General features: G+C 34.4%; 1 protein-coding gene across 1 annotated transcript in view; it reads left to right on the top strand.

The window, feature by feature from the left end:
- Positions 1 to 16,713, top strand: part of LOC148955488 (uncharacterized) — a 64,877-nt gene that overhangs the window by 35,699 nt on the left and 12,465 nt on the right. The window contains exons 13-18 of the mRNA XM_089107481.1: positions 636 to 795; positions 2,575 to 2,830; positions 5,759 to 5,897; positions 7,213 to 7,391; positions 14,050 to 14,220; positions 15,238 to 15,429. Of these exons, the coding sequence (XP_088963607.1) occupies positions 636 to 795; positions 2,575 to 2,830; positions 5,759 to 5,897; positions 7,213 to 7,391; positions 14,050 to 14,220; positions 15,238 to 15,429 (1,097 nt within the window). The remainder of the gene's footprint in view (positions 1 to 635; positions 796 to 2,574; positions 2,831 to 5,758; positions 5,898 to 7,212; positions 7,392 to 14,049; positions 14,221 to 15,237; positions 15,430 to 16,713) is intronic.

Below are 16,713 nucleotides of genomic sequence, written 5' to 3'. Positions count from 1 at the left end.
GACTAATTGCTCGCATGAAAGTTAATATAAAAGCAGCATTAAGGGCTGTGTGTTTTATGGCCTATCGTTGTAAAAGTCCTATTCTGGGCAACTGGTATTGGCTGGTCTTGACTAAACAAGAATCTCGAGATAATCCTTTCCGTTACGGTCATTGCATTCCTTCTTCGTCTTCGAAAGACGAGGTGCTCCAGCTTATCAATAAATGCCAGAAAATACCATTTTGCTCCTTGCGATTTTTCACAGCCCAAGAGGGAATAATATTTTTTGTTAGTAAAAACTTGTTAACAAAGACTAGTGTTTGAAACTTGTAAGAAATATTTACAATTAATTCGTATTGAGCCAATAGAAAATGTTGTCTAGGTTCCATTGATTCGTAGAATCAAGAAGATTCTGTGTTTGTCTATTAAATGTCTGTCTTCAAAAGTTGGTGACAGCAAGAAAAACTGTTTTATAGATAGCCATACGACTAGAAATTTTCGTATTAGTGCTTATATTCATTTGAACTTTTTTTTTTCCTTTCTTTCAATTAAAGCCGTGTTTTAGGTTACGCCCAGTACCAGCGATTTTTCTTGATCATTCATGATTTTTGAATCAGATGAATTGATTTTGATTCTCATCTCTTTTTAATATTTCAGGGGTATTTTCCGATAATCCGGAACAACAGCTGTCATCAACAATTGCTGCAAAAGAGATCTTGAGTCGGCATAGTCATGATCTAATGATCAAAATGATCAAAACTTTTATTCAAGCCGGGATTGTCTGGAAATTTGTCAATTTCCTTCAAAGGGAAGAAATGTGAGTTTACTTGTTATCTCATTTTATGTTTATACAAAAGAATAGATTGAGATATGGAATTTTGGAACTTTTTAGGATAATAGCTCCTAATCGCTGTTCTCGTTCCAACACATTTTGTAAAATTGATTTAATTATTTACTCAGTGTCTTTGAAACAACTTCTTTTATATCTGTGTGCCAGTTTTTGCTGTAATTTAAGAAATGAAGGATTTGACGCAACATCGTAACGTCTAACCCGTAGAGACAAGGGGATTAAAGTATGAGCATTTGATTGGGAATTTTCTATGAAAATTGTTAAGTTAAGGTCTCCAGTGATGTAATTCAAGATACAATAGTTGTGATCTTTGAGATTTCAAAAATAAGAGTTCAGAGGTGTGTGCTAGATATAGATTGTCACAACAATCAAATAAGATAAAAACCTAATAGATTCATGTAACAAAACATGTAATCGTGTAAAGTGTCATTGTCGGTTTTCTGGACGGTTGCAAAGAATGTACTTGTCTAGTGGTATGATCACGTAAGCTCCATCATTTTCCATAATATGACCCAAATAATTGAAAATTTTAACGTCGCTTGTTTTAAAAAGGGGAATTTTCGTCTGAAGGTTAATAGAGGGCCAACATACGCATCGTATGTGCAAAAATGTGAACATTTCACTAAAAAGAAAACTTTCTCTTAGCACTTTTCTGTTCATCAGATAATACATCTCAGTAATACATAATGACCATCTCAAGTTTGTCAAAATGTCCTAATTCAAATACTAACAGAAATTTATGGTCCGTAGTAGAAAAAAGGATTTGGGAAATGGGGGGGGGGGAATGTCAAACATGAAATGTGCTTATTTATATCAGTTGTTTTTTTTGTTTTTTTTTTTTTTTTCCAGCGGAGAGATATCCTTTGGGTCAATCTGAGAGTGGGAGAACTCTCTCCTTCATACCTGCCAATCTTGTGAGTCGGTGAGCACATATTAGGCCCGAGACAAAGTTTGCATATTTTTTACCGAGCGTTTCTTTTGCCGAGTTTCATTTGCTGTCGCTACTCGAGCGCAGACACCCAGGCGGTACACATTCTACCGTCGTAATATCAGTTGATTATAATAGATCTGATACATCTATTTGATAGATCATAAATAAATTATAGTTAATTCATAACCTTGTTTGTACTTTCATCATAGGATAATTGAAAAATGACAAATTCTCCCCCCCCCCACTTGTATACAGTGAAAAATACATGGTATGCCCCCATATATTCATGTTAATTTTTTAAACGTACAGACAATGGGGGGAGGGAGGGAGTAGTTAAACTTGGAGCTATTCTGAAAACCAATAGGTAGAAATATTCTTAGTGCAAATGAAATCAGAGTTTGTTTAAATCTAATTTAGTTTAGGGCACATAAATTGGATAAGCACTCACTTCTTTTTTTATTTATGATAATTAAGCTTTGATGTGCTTATGGTTGAAGGCAGGGGCTTAATTTGGGCCCAAATCCCTGACAATTTAAACTTGCTTGAATTTATTTATCTTGGTAGCCTAGTGCCTATATAGGCAGCTCAATGAAAAAAAAATAAACTACAAAAACACAAAATTGGACAAATTCATCCTCAAAAAAAGAAATAACACCAGAAGAAATAAATTCGGGTATGCAAAAGTCTGTATCAGTCTCCCTAAACATCCGCTGCTAATTTGACGCTATATCTATTCATAATTAATTTGTTTGTTAATGGATAGTTGCCTCATTAAAAGGGAAAGAGAGAGCAAAAACTGATGGATTCTTTTTTAGGCCGCGCCTTCAGTTGGAAGCTGTTTGGGCTTTAACAAATATCGCTTCTGGGACTTCTGAGCAAACACGAACTGTGGTTATGTATGGTGCCATTCCTGCGTTCGTCTCTCTTATTGCATCTCATCATACGGAGGTTGCCGAGGCAGCTATTATAGCCCTTGGAAATATAGCCAGTGTTGGGGCTGTTTTTGGAGATGAAGTTTTAAGATGCAACGTTTTACCGCCTCTGTTGAACCTTCTCTCTCAAAATTTATCTGTAATATTTTTTTAAATTTGCGTTAAGGGAATTTTGACTCTAACATTTGTTTTTTTATGATTTTTCTCTATTGAATTTTTGAAAACTGAATTCAAAATTTGTAAAAGGCTGATATCCACTGTTTAGCGTCATAGATTTTAATCTTTTTTTTAACACTAATTTTGACAGAAAAAAACAGTATTCAAAAAGTTTGGGTGATGGTATTTTTTAAGATCGACTACTGGTTTGCTAATGTGTTGTGTAACTGTTCTATCTTCATGTTTCTCTTCTTGGGAGACAATTTTCAGTTTTTACGACGTCGTAACTGCTTTTTCCGCGTCTCCAATTACTGAAAATATTTTCTTCGTGAATTCTTAGACAGGGTTTGTTACTTGGCCACTCTCTTCAGTTTGTCTAAGGTTTTATATTTCTTTATATTATGTTACTAGAGTAACAATCTGAAAACAGCCATAAATTACTGAAAATCCAAGATTCATTGTGTTGTCTTCTAATTGCCTTTGCACGGAAATCTATGATAACCAATGTTGTAGAGCCAATCACTGGCTTCTCCAATCTAGGAAATTATTGTGATTTATACAATGGCTGTTCAATAATTAAGTGGTGCAATAAGTGGCTATAGCTTTCAACTGTGAATCTATGTGAATAAATAATATATGTTAAAAATAGCGGTAATGTTTATTTATTACTATTTTCTATAGACTAAAGAAAAATGGGATCGAAGCGAAATAAATAAAGAAGTGAAATTTTAATGTCGGACGATTCTCCTACGAAGAATTTCATGTCTCAAGTTGTGAAACTTTTAAACCAAACAGAATTGTAATAAAAAGGTTTTATTAAATTCGAATGGATCCTTGAAAAATTTTCGGGATACCCCTCCTCTTTTATAAAGGCGTACATAACTTGTTAGTTAAGATAGATGTTCGCCTATTCCGAATAATCTTTTATACAATCTTAAGGTAATAAACCCCAAAGAAAAGATATAGAAATGGCTTGGCTGTCCACGGTCGAAGAATATTGCTAGGACTAAACTTGTCCGGCAGGTTTTGATCTTAGACCATGATGGCGTACATTTAATAAAATTATTATTTTCAGTTTGAAAGCTTATAAAGGTTTTTAGAGAAAGTAAAATGAACTACAATATCGATAACTCAAGTTATCGTTTAAGGTATTTTTTTCGCTAGGTCCTGCAAAACCCTGATTCTAAGTTCAAAAACAAATTATCTTTTTTTCGAGCCAGAATCGCTTTTGGTAAAGCATCTTCAATTACTTAAAGTCAGATTTATATATTTTGTTGAGTACGTAAGTAAACGGTAAACGATGGGGAAACACTTGACTGTTCTACAATTCGAGTATTGAGTTTAGACATTTGTTGTGTTTTGGAGAAACGCTACCGTTCTTGACATAGGAGAAAAGTTCCCAGAGAGTTGACAAAACCAACAATATTTTTCCAGTAAAAAATTAGAAAAAAAATTGAGCGTACTAAATAGTACAATTCAAAAATAAACCCTTCTAATTCTAAAAGTAAACTTTCTTGGATTATTTTAACGTCCAAATCATGTGATGCTTAAAACTATTTCTTCTAGGTCTGAGATAAGAAGTTCTGTCTCTTTTCTAAATTTTAGGAACTAATCATAATTCTTCGTTCTCTTAATATCCTCAAGGTGTCTTGCAAAAGTAATTTTGCTTTGTGCGATTCGAATCCGGCCCATTCATTTTATGGGATAAATAGGGGTTGAGGGGGGTCCTCTATCCGGAAGAAGAGTCTGTTGGATATCAAACAAACTTGATCAAAGGGTCATAGATTTAGTTTTCGGGGTCCTGTATCCATTCTCATCTACGCGGAAGGATATGGTGTATAAAATCCTTTTATCAGGACATTTAGCAGAAAAGGATATCGGATTTTAACGAACCTTGGTGAAAAACAAGATGTATTGTCATAGTTATACTTTCAGGGATCCAGGAACTGGTCTGGCCTTTGGAGAGAGAACCCTAAATTCTCGTCATCAGGACACTTTGCTGAAAGACATATCAGATATAAGTTAAACTTTGCCAGAAGTTAGAGAAACTGATAATTTTGCTTTTTCGTAGTTCGTACTCTTTAAGAGCATAGTGAGAGAAGGTGACCAATTTTTGTCATCAGGGCATGTTCCAAAGTGAGTTTTCGGGTCTTTTCAAACTTAGTGGGGAGTCCAATCTATTTTTACTAGCCTCATCACTAGGATTCACTCGTTAAAATCTGGTCAAAAGCTGTCATCTTCATGTTGGGTGTCCTGGGAACCAGAAGAAGATACAGAATTTATGGTGGGGGGGGGGGGGGCACCGAAGATACTGTGGCTCCCTCATTGGTATTTTTGGCCTTCTGTCTGTGTAATTATTGTAATTTTTGGTCTTCTAGTAAATGGCACGGGTCCCTATGCCATCTCTCCCTGACCAGTTCCCGTCATCCTGTCCGTTCTTGTCATCTGTATTTATATGAATGGTCTGTTGAATCTCAATCAGCTTTGGTAGAGATTAGTCGCTACAAATTAATTTGCGGTTCGATTCCAGCCCCCTATTTGCACATCATTTATGAAATGGCTAGCAATTTCAACAACAGCAGGATTAAGTGGAATGATAGTGTAACTAAAACAAAAGTCAAAATAGGTACTAACAATTAAGAGTGGTAAGATTACCCTAAATAAGCGTTAAAACGAGCAAATTTATGATATGCGGTATAGATTTTTTTTTTTTAAATAATCAAGGTTTGGCACGCTATCTTCACCTTCCTCTTCTGTCCAAAAACTTTTCTATAAAATTTGTTTTCCTTAAACATGATGATGTTGTTCTCATTCTGAATATAGTAGAGGTTACAGCTATTCTTGGTAAATTATAAAGTAACTCATTTATTCACATGAGATATTCTTGTTATTAAAGTGGTTTTATTTTCAGTTATCACTTTTGCGGAATTTTGCTTGGATCTTGGCGGAGCTGTGCAGGAACAAGGATCCTCGCCCACCATTTGATCAGGTTAAGCTGTTTATACCTGGTCTAAAGCACCTCCTGACATTGCCTGATTCCGAAATTTTAGGTTAGTCCTTTGATTTTTATATTGTAATACTACTAGTTTGCTGTCGTCCTCTGAAAAAAAACGAGAAAATACAAAGAAAAAAAGTAACAATAAGCAAGAATTTAAAAAGGAGATTTTCAGCCACTGGAAAAGAAGAAATGAATAGACGAAGCAGATTATTCGGTAAGGACCTCGGCAAAACTGTCCTCATTGCCCAAAAAATCACCTTCGTTTTGGTTTTTTTTTTTTTTTTGGTTGTTTTGCATGTTTTGGTTGTTTTTATTTTTTCTTCTTTTTTTGTTTCTTTGTCAAATGTCATGTAGGCACGACTAAAGACATTTTGAATACTAGAGTCAATTGTTATATATGGCCATTCAAAGCTATCATGAACTTTCATAAACCTAAGAAGTACTTAAGAACTACCAGGCTCAGTATGAATTCGCTATTGAAGTTTGCGATCAATTCACTTGTTAAACTTGCTAATTTTTAAGCTATTTCAGTTCAATTTTTCTCTATCGAGCTATTAGTGTTCCATTGTAAGTAATCTCAGTCAAATGCCAACTATATTTTAACTTGATGCCTAAGCAATCAAAATTGTACATCTTTTAAATATAATTGGAAAATTACAAGACTTGAACCTTTCGATCTTTTTTTGGCATAAAGGGGCTTCATTTCTTCTATTGGAACTTGTTTGGATGGATGTCAACTTTTGTCTTTTTTATCATATGTTCATTTCGTCTAGTTTATATTTTCAAACGAGATACAAAAAGGGATAGAATAATGTGAAAAAAAAAAGATAGTAAAACTTGAAATAGACGGCAGTTACCCAGAATAAATGTGAGGCTATCACTTCCTTCGCTTTACCAAACAAAGTCCCCATTTTCAACTTGGAACTCTTATTAAAATGTTTGAAATATCAATGTACTTAGTTTGGGTGTTTCAATAGATCAAGTTTTGGGTATATTTCGTGTGTCTCTTAAGCGTTTAGATGGTGAGGGGGTATTGAAGAATTTGCAAACCTTCTATACGGGATATGTTTTGCTGGTTTAAAACATTTGTATTTGATTTATACTTGCATTTGTTTGTTTTTTTTTTAATACAGGCTTTTATTCAGTTTTTGAAAATTTTGTAAGTGAAGTATTATCAATATGGAAGCGAACGTCCATCATGTGAATCTATGGACTGGGGGCCGGTCCTTTGTACTTTTCTTCGAGAAACCAATCTTCTTCTCTCTCCTCACTATGTTCAGCAGTGGGAAAACTGATGGGCTGTTGTCATCTCAAAGGAAAAGATCGAAAAGTACTTATTGCTTAATAGGTATTCCTATTTTTTCTAGTCAATACATGCTGGGCTCTTTCATACATCTCAGATGGGAGTATTGACCGAATAGAACTAATTATAGATGCTGGTCTTATACCTCGACTTGTCGAACTTCTTGATGCTGACGAGGCTGACATTGTTACACCAGCACTCTATTCTATTGGCAAAATCATTTGCAACGGAACTAATACTCAGGTAAGTCCCTCCTACTTCTTTAAGTTAACAACCACTTGTGAATGTTCAAAAATGATTTGAAATATTAGCTTATGCTCCCGAGACCGTAATGCGTAGTCTTCTTGACTAATCACATTTATTAGAAAAATGTTGCCATAAGAAAACCACAAATTGGAAAAGAAACATTTTTCTGAGTCAGTAATAACAAGTTGGTTTCAAAAAGTGACAGATATTCAGTGTTTGCACTTTTAAATTCTAGGTAGGGGGCATTACTTCCCCCTCAAGATTCTTTTAGGGACGACAGTGGCTATTTACAAAAAATTTATTTCTTGAAATGCTCTTTTTCTGGCATCTGATTCCCTTCTCAAATATTTTCTGCACAAAGGTGGAAGGCGTTGGAGGCGGCTTTGTCCCCACTTCCAGCTGACCTGACGGATCTTCCCCCCCCCCAAAAAATTAAAATTAGCTGCCTAGCTGTTTTTTCCACACCTCTCCCTTTTCCCTTTCTCGACCACTAGTAAAAAATTTGGAATTAGTTGTCTGACTATTTTTTCCATTCCTCTCCCCCCTTGCTTGCCCTCTTGTAAGAACATTCCAACCTTTATTGGAAAAGCTTTTCCTGCTACCATTTTCTTTCGACCTCTCAGATCTTGTAGTTGAAGTTCCGCTGTTTACAATATATTATTAACGAAGTTGATTAATCTCTGACAGAGAGTTTATCGAAAGTTTTCAATCTGCTTGAAAAGTTGCAGTGTTGCGCAGTATATTTGATAACGGAGGGAACTCCAGCTTTACGCCGATATTATCTCTTATAAATTCAAAACAGCCCAGGATACTAACATTTTGCCGATCGAAATCACTTTATAATTATGCATATACATGCTGACAATAGGCAAATTTATGACCTTTTTTCCTCTTGGCAAGTCCATTGTTATGCTACACCTTTTTGGCATCGTCTAACTAGTAGAATAACATGTATCTTTATTCTCCTTCCCTAGTTTTTATCATCTTTTATTCCCTTTAAATCTTTTAATGCACTACACGGTCAATTTGGAACAAAAAATTGCTTATCAACTGATACAGGAGCTAAATATGGCGGGGCGGGGGGGCGAGGGAGAGGTTGCAGATAGTTTTTTTTTACACTTTAGCATTTTTATGATATATTGTTTTTCCAATGAATTTTTAAACAACACTATCTTTTAGTTGTCATTACTTTCCTATTTTTCCCTATGTTTTTCGAGTTTTAAATTCTTGAAAAAAAAAATTAAAAGTCTATTGGACTTAAGGTCGACTAAGGATAGGGAAGACATACAAAGCCCTCTGATGTTCCTTGTTGTTCAAGTCAGGGGACTGTACTTTTCTTTAGTGGGCTTTCAGTCATGACAATTCCAATAGTGTACTTTTTATTTCGATCCAACGCTATTTTTTTTTTAGAGATTTTTTTTTCTCGAAATCCTCTGAAATTTGTTTTCACAATACAATTTTCCTTAAAAATGGCTTGCACCTTACTAGATTTTAGCTACCGCTGCGACCACGATGAGTGAACATACATAAATAAAGAGGGAACATGGGCAACTTTGACCCGTGGGTCTGAGTTTTGAGTAACAATTAATTTTATTCGTACTTTTCAATACTGTTCAAGACTAATATAGTTTTCAGTAAAGCGCCAATGACGCAGTAGATTTTAGACTTTTACCGTGAGAGAAGGAGGCAAAACCCAAACTCTTCTTTGTAGAGGTTTTGCTCGTTTCAAGCTTGATTTGCCTATTCAATTTAAGTTTCACTCGTTTTAAGATTTGTTTATTCATTTATGTTAGTACCTACTGTATGTTTGTTAACTATGGTTGTTTATTTAATTTCTGTTCGTTTGGAGTTTCATTTATGCTTCAATAACAAAATATTTTTGTTCGTTTTAAGCTTTACTCATTTTAAGATTTATTTATTCATTTATATTAATACCTGTTGTATCTTTATTTATATGATAGTTTATTTGGAATTATTGTAGGTTTCTATTTCTTCTGATCTTAAGTTTAATACGGCCTTTACTTTAGTGCAAAAAACTTCTTTTTCGGAAAAGTTTGTTTCAGTTAATAAATTTTAAAATAAGTAAAACTCACACGGAATACTCAAATCAAGCTTAAAATGAACAAAAATCAATACAAATAAGAGTCTGGGTATCGCCTCCTTCTCTCACTGTAAAAGTTTAAAACCTACTGCGTCGTTTGCGCTTTACTGAAAACTATATTCTTGAACATTCTTGGAAAGTATAAATAAACTCAAATTGAATATTTGATATATAATGATATATAATGATATTAATTGTTGAAAAATCATCAGTTCAAGATTTTATTTCACTGTTATGTTTATTTTTTTCAATGCTGTCTCAAATGCCACAATATGGCTATCTCAAAATTTTGATTGGATGTGTTTGGCGGAATGATGGGTGGGGGGGCTAGTTGCCCTCAAATCACTTTCGACTATTAAAAAAAGCACTAGAAGTCTCAATTTCCAGTCGAATGAACCCTTTTCAAAGTTTCTACGGCAAATTCTTCGGTACGAAGTGCCTGACTGAAGAAGAAGAGGAAAAAAACACATTGTGCCCACATCGTTCTTTACTTAGGCAGCGCCACCGCGCTGCCTATGATAAAACTATGTTTGTCTTGAACAGTCTTGGAAACGAAGTAATAAAATTAAAGTGAATATTTGCTGTGCAATGATATTAATTGCTGAAAGCTCATCATTACAAAATTTTATTGTAATTTCAAGGTTTATTCTCAATATTAAATACAAAAGAAAATATTTATAATATAATTAGTTTTCCGTAAAGCGCCAATGATGCAGTAGATCTTAGACTTTCACCGTGAGGGAAGGAGGCGATACTCAAACTCTTGTTTTTAATCTTTATTTGCATGTTTAATTTCAGTATTGATCGTTTTAAGATTTATTTATTCATTTATATTAGTACACTTTGTTTTATTTTTTTGCTATGATTGTTCGTTTAATTTCTGTTCGTTTGGGGTTTCATGTGTTCTTTAATAGTAGTTTCCGGTTGTTTTGAGTTTGAATTTCAACAGGTATTTGTATATATTGATCTTAAGTTTAATATGGCCTTTACTTTTGCTTTTTCGGAAAGTTTTTTTTTTTTACTAATTTTTCTTCATTTTTTATTGTAAAAAGTTTCATGTTTATATATATATATATATATATATATATATATATATATATATATATATATATATATTCAAACTCAGGTAAACGAGTTATCAGTAACAAAAAGTAACTTGCATAACTTACAGCCCTTGCACCGTCAATCGAAGTTGCTACATAAATCGAAGTATAAAAGTAATAATAAGCATGTTCCGTAACTCAGAGCCATTTCCTTAGGATTAGAGTGCGGTGATTAGAGACAACCACTCACAATCAGGATATAGAGATATCCTCCCATTTTCGCTTGAACTAGGAGGATATTCGGAGGTCGGGTTTGATGCTAGGGAGTGGATGGGGATGGCTGTGGACATGCTTCCATCGATGGCCCTTTTTTCATTAATCTTAGTGCACAGCTAGTAGCACATCCAGGATATCTTGAATCAAACATTTTCTCTTTTCTTAATAAATAACGTGAAAAAAGGAACCTAGAACTTTCAATTTCTAATCATTTGAATATACCCTCTGAAGTGTATACGACCACATCTCGTGGACATACGTTAGAACCCTTCCCCGGGCAGGGGGGGGGGTATATTGAAACCGAGTAATTTATCATCTGATCGTTGTACTATGTCAAACTTAATGGCTATCTAAAAAATTTGATATTGTTATCCCTGGAGTTTGTTAGATGACTTTTGGTCCAGTTTGAACAAAATGGCTATTTAAAAAACTCGATCGGACCTATTTGGGGAAAAGAGGGTTGGGGTAGGGGGTTAGTTGCCATGGGCACTTTTGGCTCTTAAAAACAAAATTACTACTTTTGATTATTAATTGTTTGAGTCCCCTCCGAAGTTTATGTGACCGCCTTCCATTAAAAAAATTGTATGCCCCCAGGGCATAAGTTACAACCCTTCCCCTGGGATCCGGGGGGGTATATTGACCCCGAAGTTTTTTTCTCTGATAGTTGGATTATTTCAAAGAAACTGGCTATCACAAGTTATTGATCGGATGTATTTGGAGAAACAGGGTGTGTATATGTGTGTGGGGGTATTGGGGGGGGGTAGATAACCACCGACCACTTTTCACTCATAAAAGGATAAATAGAATTTTCAATTTCCAATCATCTGAGCCACTTCTGTAGTGGCTCGACCGCCCCCTACATAAATTCCTGTATACCCTGGGGTATAACTTAAAATACTTGTCCTGGGGCTCTGAGGGGCTGTATCGATCCCAGAGCTATTGTTATCTGCTTTTCAACTATTTTTAACAAAATGGCTATCTTAAAATTTGTATCATATGGGTTTGGGGAAAAAGAGCGCGTGGGGAGGGGGCTAGATTCCCTTCGATGCGTTTTTACTCTTAAAAGGTGAATTAGAATTTTCGGTTTCCTATCAAATGAGCCCACTCTGAAGTTTATACAAGCACCCCTTCATAAAGCCAACTCCCACAGATCTGGGGGAGTTGCGTTGACCGTTGAGTTTTTGTTATCTGGTTTTTGAACTATTTATAACAGAATGGCTATTTTGAAATTCTTATCGGATGCATTTCGAATTCTTATCGGGAGGGGGAAGGCTTGGGGGGGGGGGAAGTTGCCCTCACATCACTTTTGATTCTTAAAAAGGCACTAGAACTTCGGATTTCCAATTGAATGAGGCCCCTCCGAAGTTTATGCGACCGCTCCTTACATTTGAAGTGCCTCAGGGAAAAATAAAATAATAAGACATTGAACCCTTAAGGCGTGGGGGGGGGGCTTGTTGCCCCTCTAATCTATTTTAAATCTGAAAAAGTTAACTAGAACTTTTAATTTTCCATCAAATGAGCCCTCTCTGAAGTTTATACGAGCATCCTTTCCATAAGAACCGTTTATGCCTCCAGGGCATAGCTTACAATGCCTGTCCCCGGGCTCTAGGGGGTTGTGTCGATACTTGAGTTTTTATTATCTGATCTTATAACTATTTTTGACAAAATGGATATCTCAAAGTTTTTATCTGATGCATTTGGGGAAAAAGGGCGTGGGGTGGTAGTTGCCCTCTGATCACTTTGGACTCTTAAAAACGGTGCTAGAACTTCCGATTTCCAATCGTATGAGCCCCTCCAAAGTTTATAATGCCACCCCTTCCATATGAAGTGCCTCTGGACAAAAAAAAAACATTGGAGCCATATGGTCCTTAATATAGGCAACGCTACAGCGTTGCTTCTGATAGCTAGATAAATCAGGAGCGAATGTTAAATTAAATCTTTTTTTGGGCCGAAGTTATAAAGCCTTAGCTTGCATACATTTTGCATCTTTTATAAGAAACGGCTTCAAGGCTCATATGATTTGGATATTCTACGCCTATGTACGCCCAATTAGACGGATTAATTATTAATTTTTTCCGAGTCTCTCGTTTTCTCGCCTGATAAGGGTTTGAAGGAAATGTCCCTCTTTCCGCATCCGAACCATTTGTTGCATCAGTTCTCCTCTTTTCTTGTCTTTTTTCTTTTGCTTTTTCTAAGCAGTATGATATGGTAAAGAAGTGCTGACTTTTTGTGGCTTAATTAATAACACTCGTCCGCCAAGATTAGTGATACATCAGTTTTAAGGGTGTATTTTTAATAGTAAGCTTATTTAATGCAGACACATTTGTTTTTTATCCTTTCAGATATTAGGGTTCTTTTTATGCCACTTATTTGCCTGACGTTGTTCACAAATAGATTCTACGGGTTAACCTGGCGTAAGTTTGTGTAACTCTTTGGTGGTCAGTGAAAAGCCGCAATCATTCAGCCGCCTACATTGTGTGTAAATCATTTCAGTAGGTCCTTGAATCAAAATAGAAAATCAGAGCTTTTGCTTTGTTCGGCTCTTAACTTTCACGAAGGAAGCTTAAAGTTTACAAAATATCTTTATTTTTGCTATAACGGATTAGTATAGTACATGTTGCTAATGTTCTTTGAAGTCGTTTCAGGAATGTTGCTTCTTTGTATAATATTTAATTTTTTACCGAGGAAGAAGTACAATAACAAAAAAGATCGGTGGCACATTGCATGGGTAATATTAATCTTTACTGAATTACACTCTTACGCAAACTATGATTCTTCGTTTCTCCTGTGTTGGCTCGAAAATAAACTAATTAGACTCGGTTTGTATTTGGGCGTTAAAATATAGATGCTAAGTAAACCATCCCATATAAACCTTTGCTGTTCTTTGCTGTTTGGCCAGACCTGTAAACGAATCATTTATTATCATAGTTGTATGTAACCAAAATTTGGGGTGGGGGAGCGTGTGAATCCTTTTCTTAGGTTAGGGTATGAAACAGCAAAAAAAGTACATTCTTAGGCCAAGAGTTTGTGTGAATCATCAATCCCTTGCGTTGTTATGATTTGCTCTGAGATTTATGTGTACCTGTTGTATTATTCAATCTTGCTCGTACTAGAAGGGGGAGAGAAGGGTGTATTATTACTGTGCTTAAGTTGTTCACCTTGCATCGTTTATTTGGATTATTCTAGTATTATTAAGAAAAATCAAGAATAATAAATGGATATTTACAATTTTTAGACGGATGCTGTTGTATCCCAAGGAGCGTTACAAGTTTTGGCCCGATTATTGAAGCATTCAAACGTAAATGTAGTGCAACTAGCTGCTTGGACCATCAGTAACATCACAGCTGGCAATCCCAGTCAAATCCAAGCTGTCCTCGACTCTGGATGCTTGGAACCCCTGATCAGTGTGAGTAATCTTCGTTCTTAATAATAGATGTTTCTCCCTTGTTCGATCCTTGTTCAAAACCTGATGTTTCCTGTGAACATAACTGAGATGAATGGCTGAAGAACGGTTGCAAAATGATGCAAAATCTAAATCCGCTAAAACTATAAATAAGTCTTCATTTTTCTGTGCAAAACTAAATTTGAAAATTTTGTGTTTATTGGGTAATACATGAAGCCTATTTTATGCTTGACCATATATAGCCAATATTGGGTACTTGTTAATTAAACGAAATCCACCCAAGAAGTGAAGTTAGTTTAATCCTAGTTCAAAACCATCACCCATCACTTGACTTTGTGGCTATGCAACCGGTTTTCTGAGATTTAGCCTAAGAGTCATTCTTTAGTGAGTTTCGTTTAAGTAACAATTTAAATTTCCAAAATATCACCACCACCCCCCTTTTTTCGTCTTTTTAATAACGAAACAAAAATTATCTTAATATTGATTAATTAAAAAAAGAATTTTTCTTACGGATGTAAAGAGCGAAATTAAAACTGAAAACGAACAAGAATTATTGCTTATCAGATTACACAAGATATATCTAAAAAAGAGTTATCACATATGTGCAGTTAGGTTTACTATGCTACCCTGAAAAAAAAAACTAATAAAATATTGCTTTCTGCATATTATTGTGATTGTTACTATAGTATTGGTCTTTGGGGAGGTGATCCAGAAGCCGAATCAACGTTCCTTTTTAGGCTCATGTTTTTGTTTGGTTTTTTTTTAGACTAATTTTGACTTCTCTAGTTTTCTCTAAACTATCGGAGCAAATCTCTGTTCCTGATTCGTGTTATGCAAGTTCTCTTTTAAATTTCTTTTGTTAAATTGATCCCTTTCCCTCGAGTAAAGGGATTTTTAATCCGCCATTGAGGTTGTTTTGCCTTCTTTTGTCTCCATATTAAAGCAGTAAAACTACTGTATCTTGGTGTAGATTTTCAAAAATGGATAAATATTTGTGTTCTAATTCGTAATTGTGTTTAGGTACTTGAAAAAGGCGACTTTAAGTGTCAGAAACATGCTTCATGGGCTGTAACTAATTTGACGGTCGGTACGGTTGAGCAGGTCATCACACTATGCCAGGCTGATGCTATCAAACCAATTTGTGATCTTCTCTCGGTTAATGATGTTGAAATATTGCAAGTCCTCCTTGTCTGTCTTGAAAATATTTTGGAGGTATTTTCTTCTTCACTAGTTAAGATAATTTTTCACCTGTAGTAGTGATGGCGTATATATATATATATATATATATATATATATATATATATATATATATATATATATATATATATATATATATATATATATATATATATATATATAGTTATATATATTATAGTTATATATTATATATAGTTATATATATATATATATATATATTATATAACTATAATATATATATAACTATATATAATATATATATATATATATATATATATATATATTATATAACTATAATATATATATAACTATATATAAAATATATATATATATAGTTATATATATATATATATATATTATATATATATATATATATATATATATATATATATATATATATATATATATATATATATATAATTTTATCCACTTGCCTTGTTCTAAATTGTTGCTTAAGGTGTAATCTGACAAGACGTACAAACAGATTTGGCTTGATCACTTCTATAAAAAACTATTTTAATTTTGACAACGGCAATACTTTCATACTGAGACCGGTCTAGAAGTAATGCAATCAGGCTAGACATTTTTTTGTTTTTACTTTCAATTGTATATAAAAGGAAATAAAAATCTAAATTAAATTTTATCAAAAAGAACTGGAGAAAGTTATAAGAGGTTTAAAAAATCTATGTCTTAAAAACCAGGTGAATGCTCACTCTGGTTGATATAACAAGCTTTAAAAAAGTATGACGCCTTTTTAAAGCTTAGCAGTGCCAAAGTTAGCCAGGCAGCGCCATATATAGAAATTGCAAGTGATCTTGTTTCGTGTAAATTCTGCTTCTATTCCTGCAGAAACCCGTTGAAACTCTAGTCTCTTTATGGGCTAATTTGAACAGAAATATCTGTTTAGCTAGGTGAACAGTTCTGTCAAGCTTAATGGATGGAAGTAAATATTCCCAGTTTAACAGCAAAAGTTTATCCCACAATTGCCCCCGAATTTCATATATGAAGAAGAGTTTTTTTCTGTTAAGTCATCAATCTATAGATCATCAATTTATACGTAGCTACGCTATTGTTTCAGATTCTCTTCTTGGCTCTTTAATCTCGGTATGGAATTAAGTGAACCAAATCTGAAAAGAAACCAGTTGAAATAAGAGCCCTAGAGTTTAAGAGCTGCTGTTAGGACCCTGATTTTTGGGCTTTAAGTTAAACCCTGCAATGGTGCTTCTTACACAATTTAGTATGGTATGTACTCGAAAGCCTTTCAAAAAAGGATTTATTTTTCCATTTCTTTTTACAAAA

This window comes from Artemia sp. Qi Xiang Cuo, chromosome 2 (assembly GCF_049724085.1).
Source record: "Artemia sp. Qi Xiang Cuo chromosome 2, ASM4972408v1, whole genome shotgun sequence".
Classification (NCBI taxonomy): Eukaryota; Metazoa; Arthropoda; class Branchiopoda; order Anostraca; family Artemiidae; genus Artemia; species Artemia sp. Qi Xiang Cuo.
This window is presented reverse-complemented; position numbering and strand designations above follow the sequence as displayed.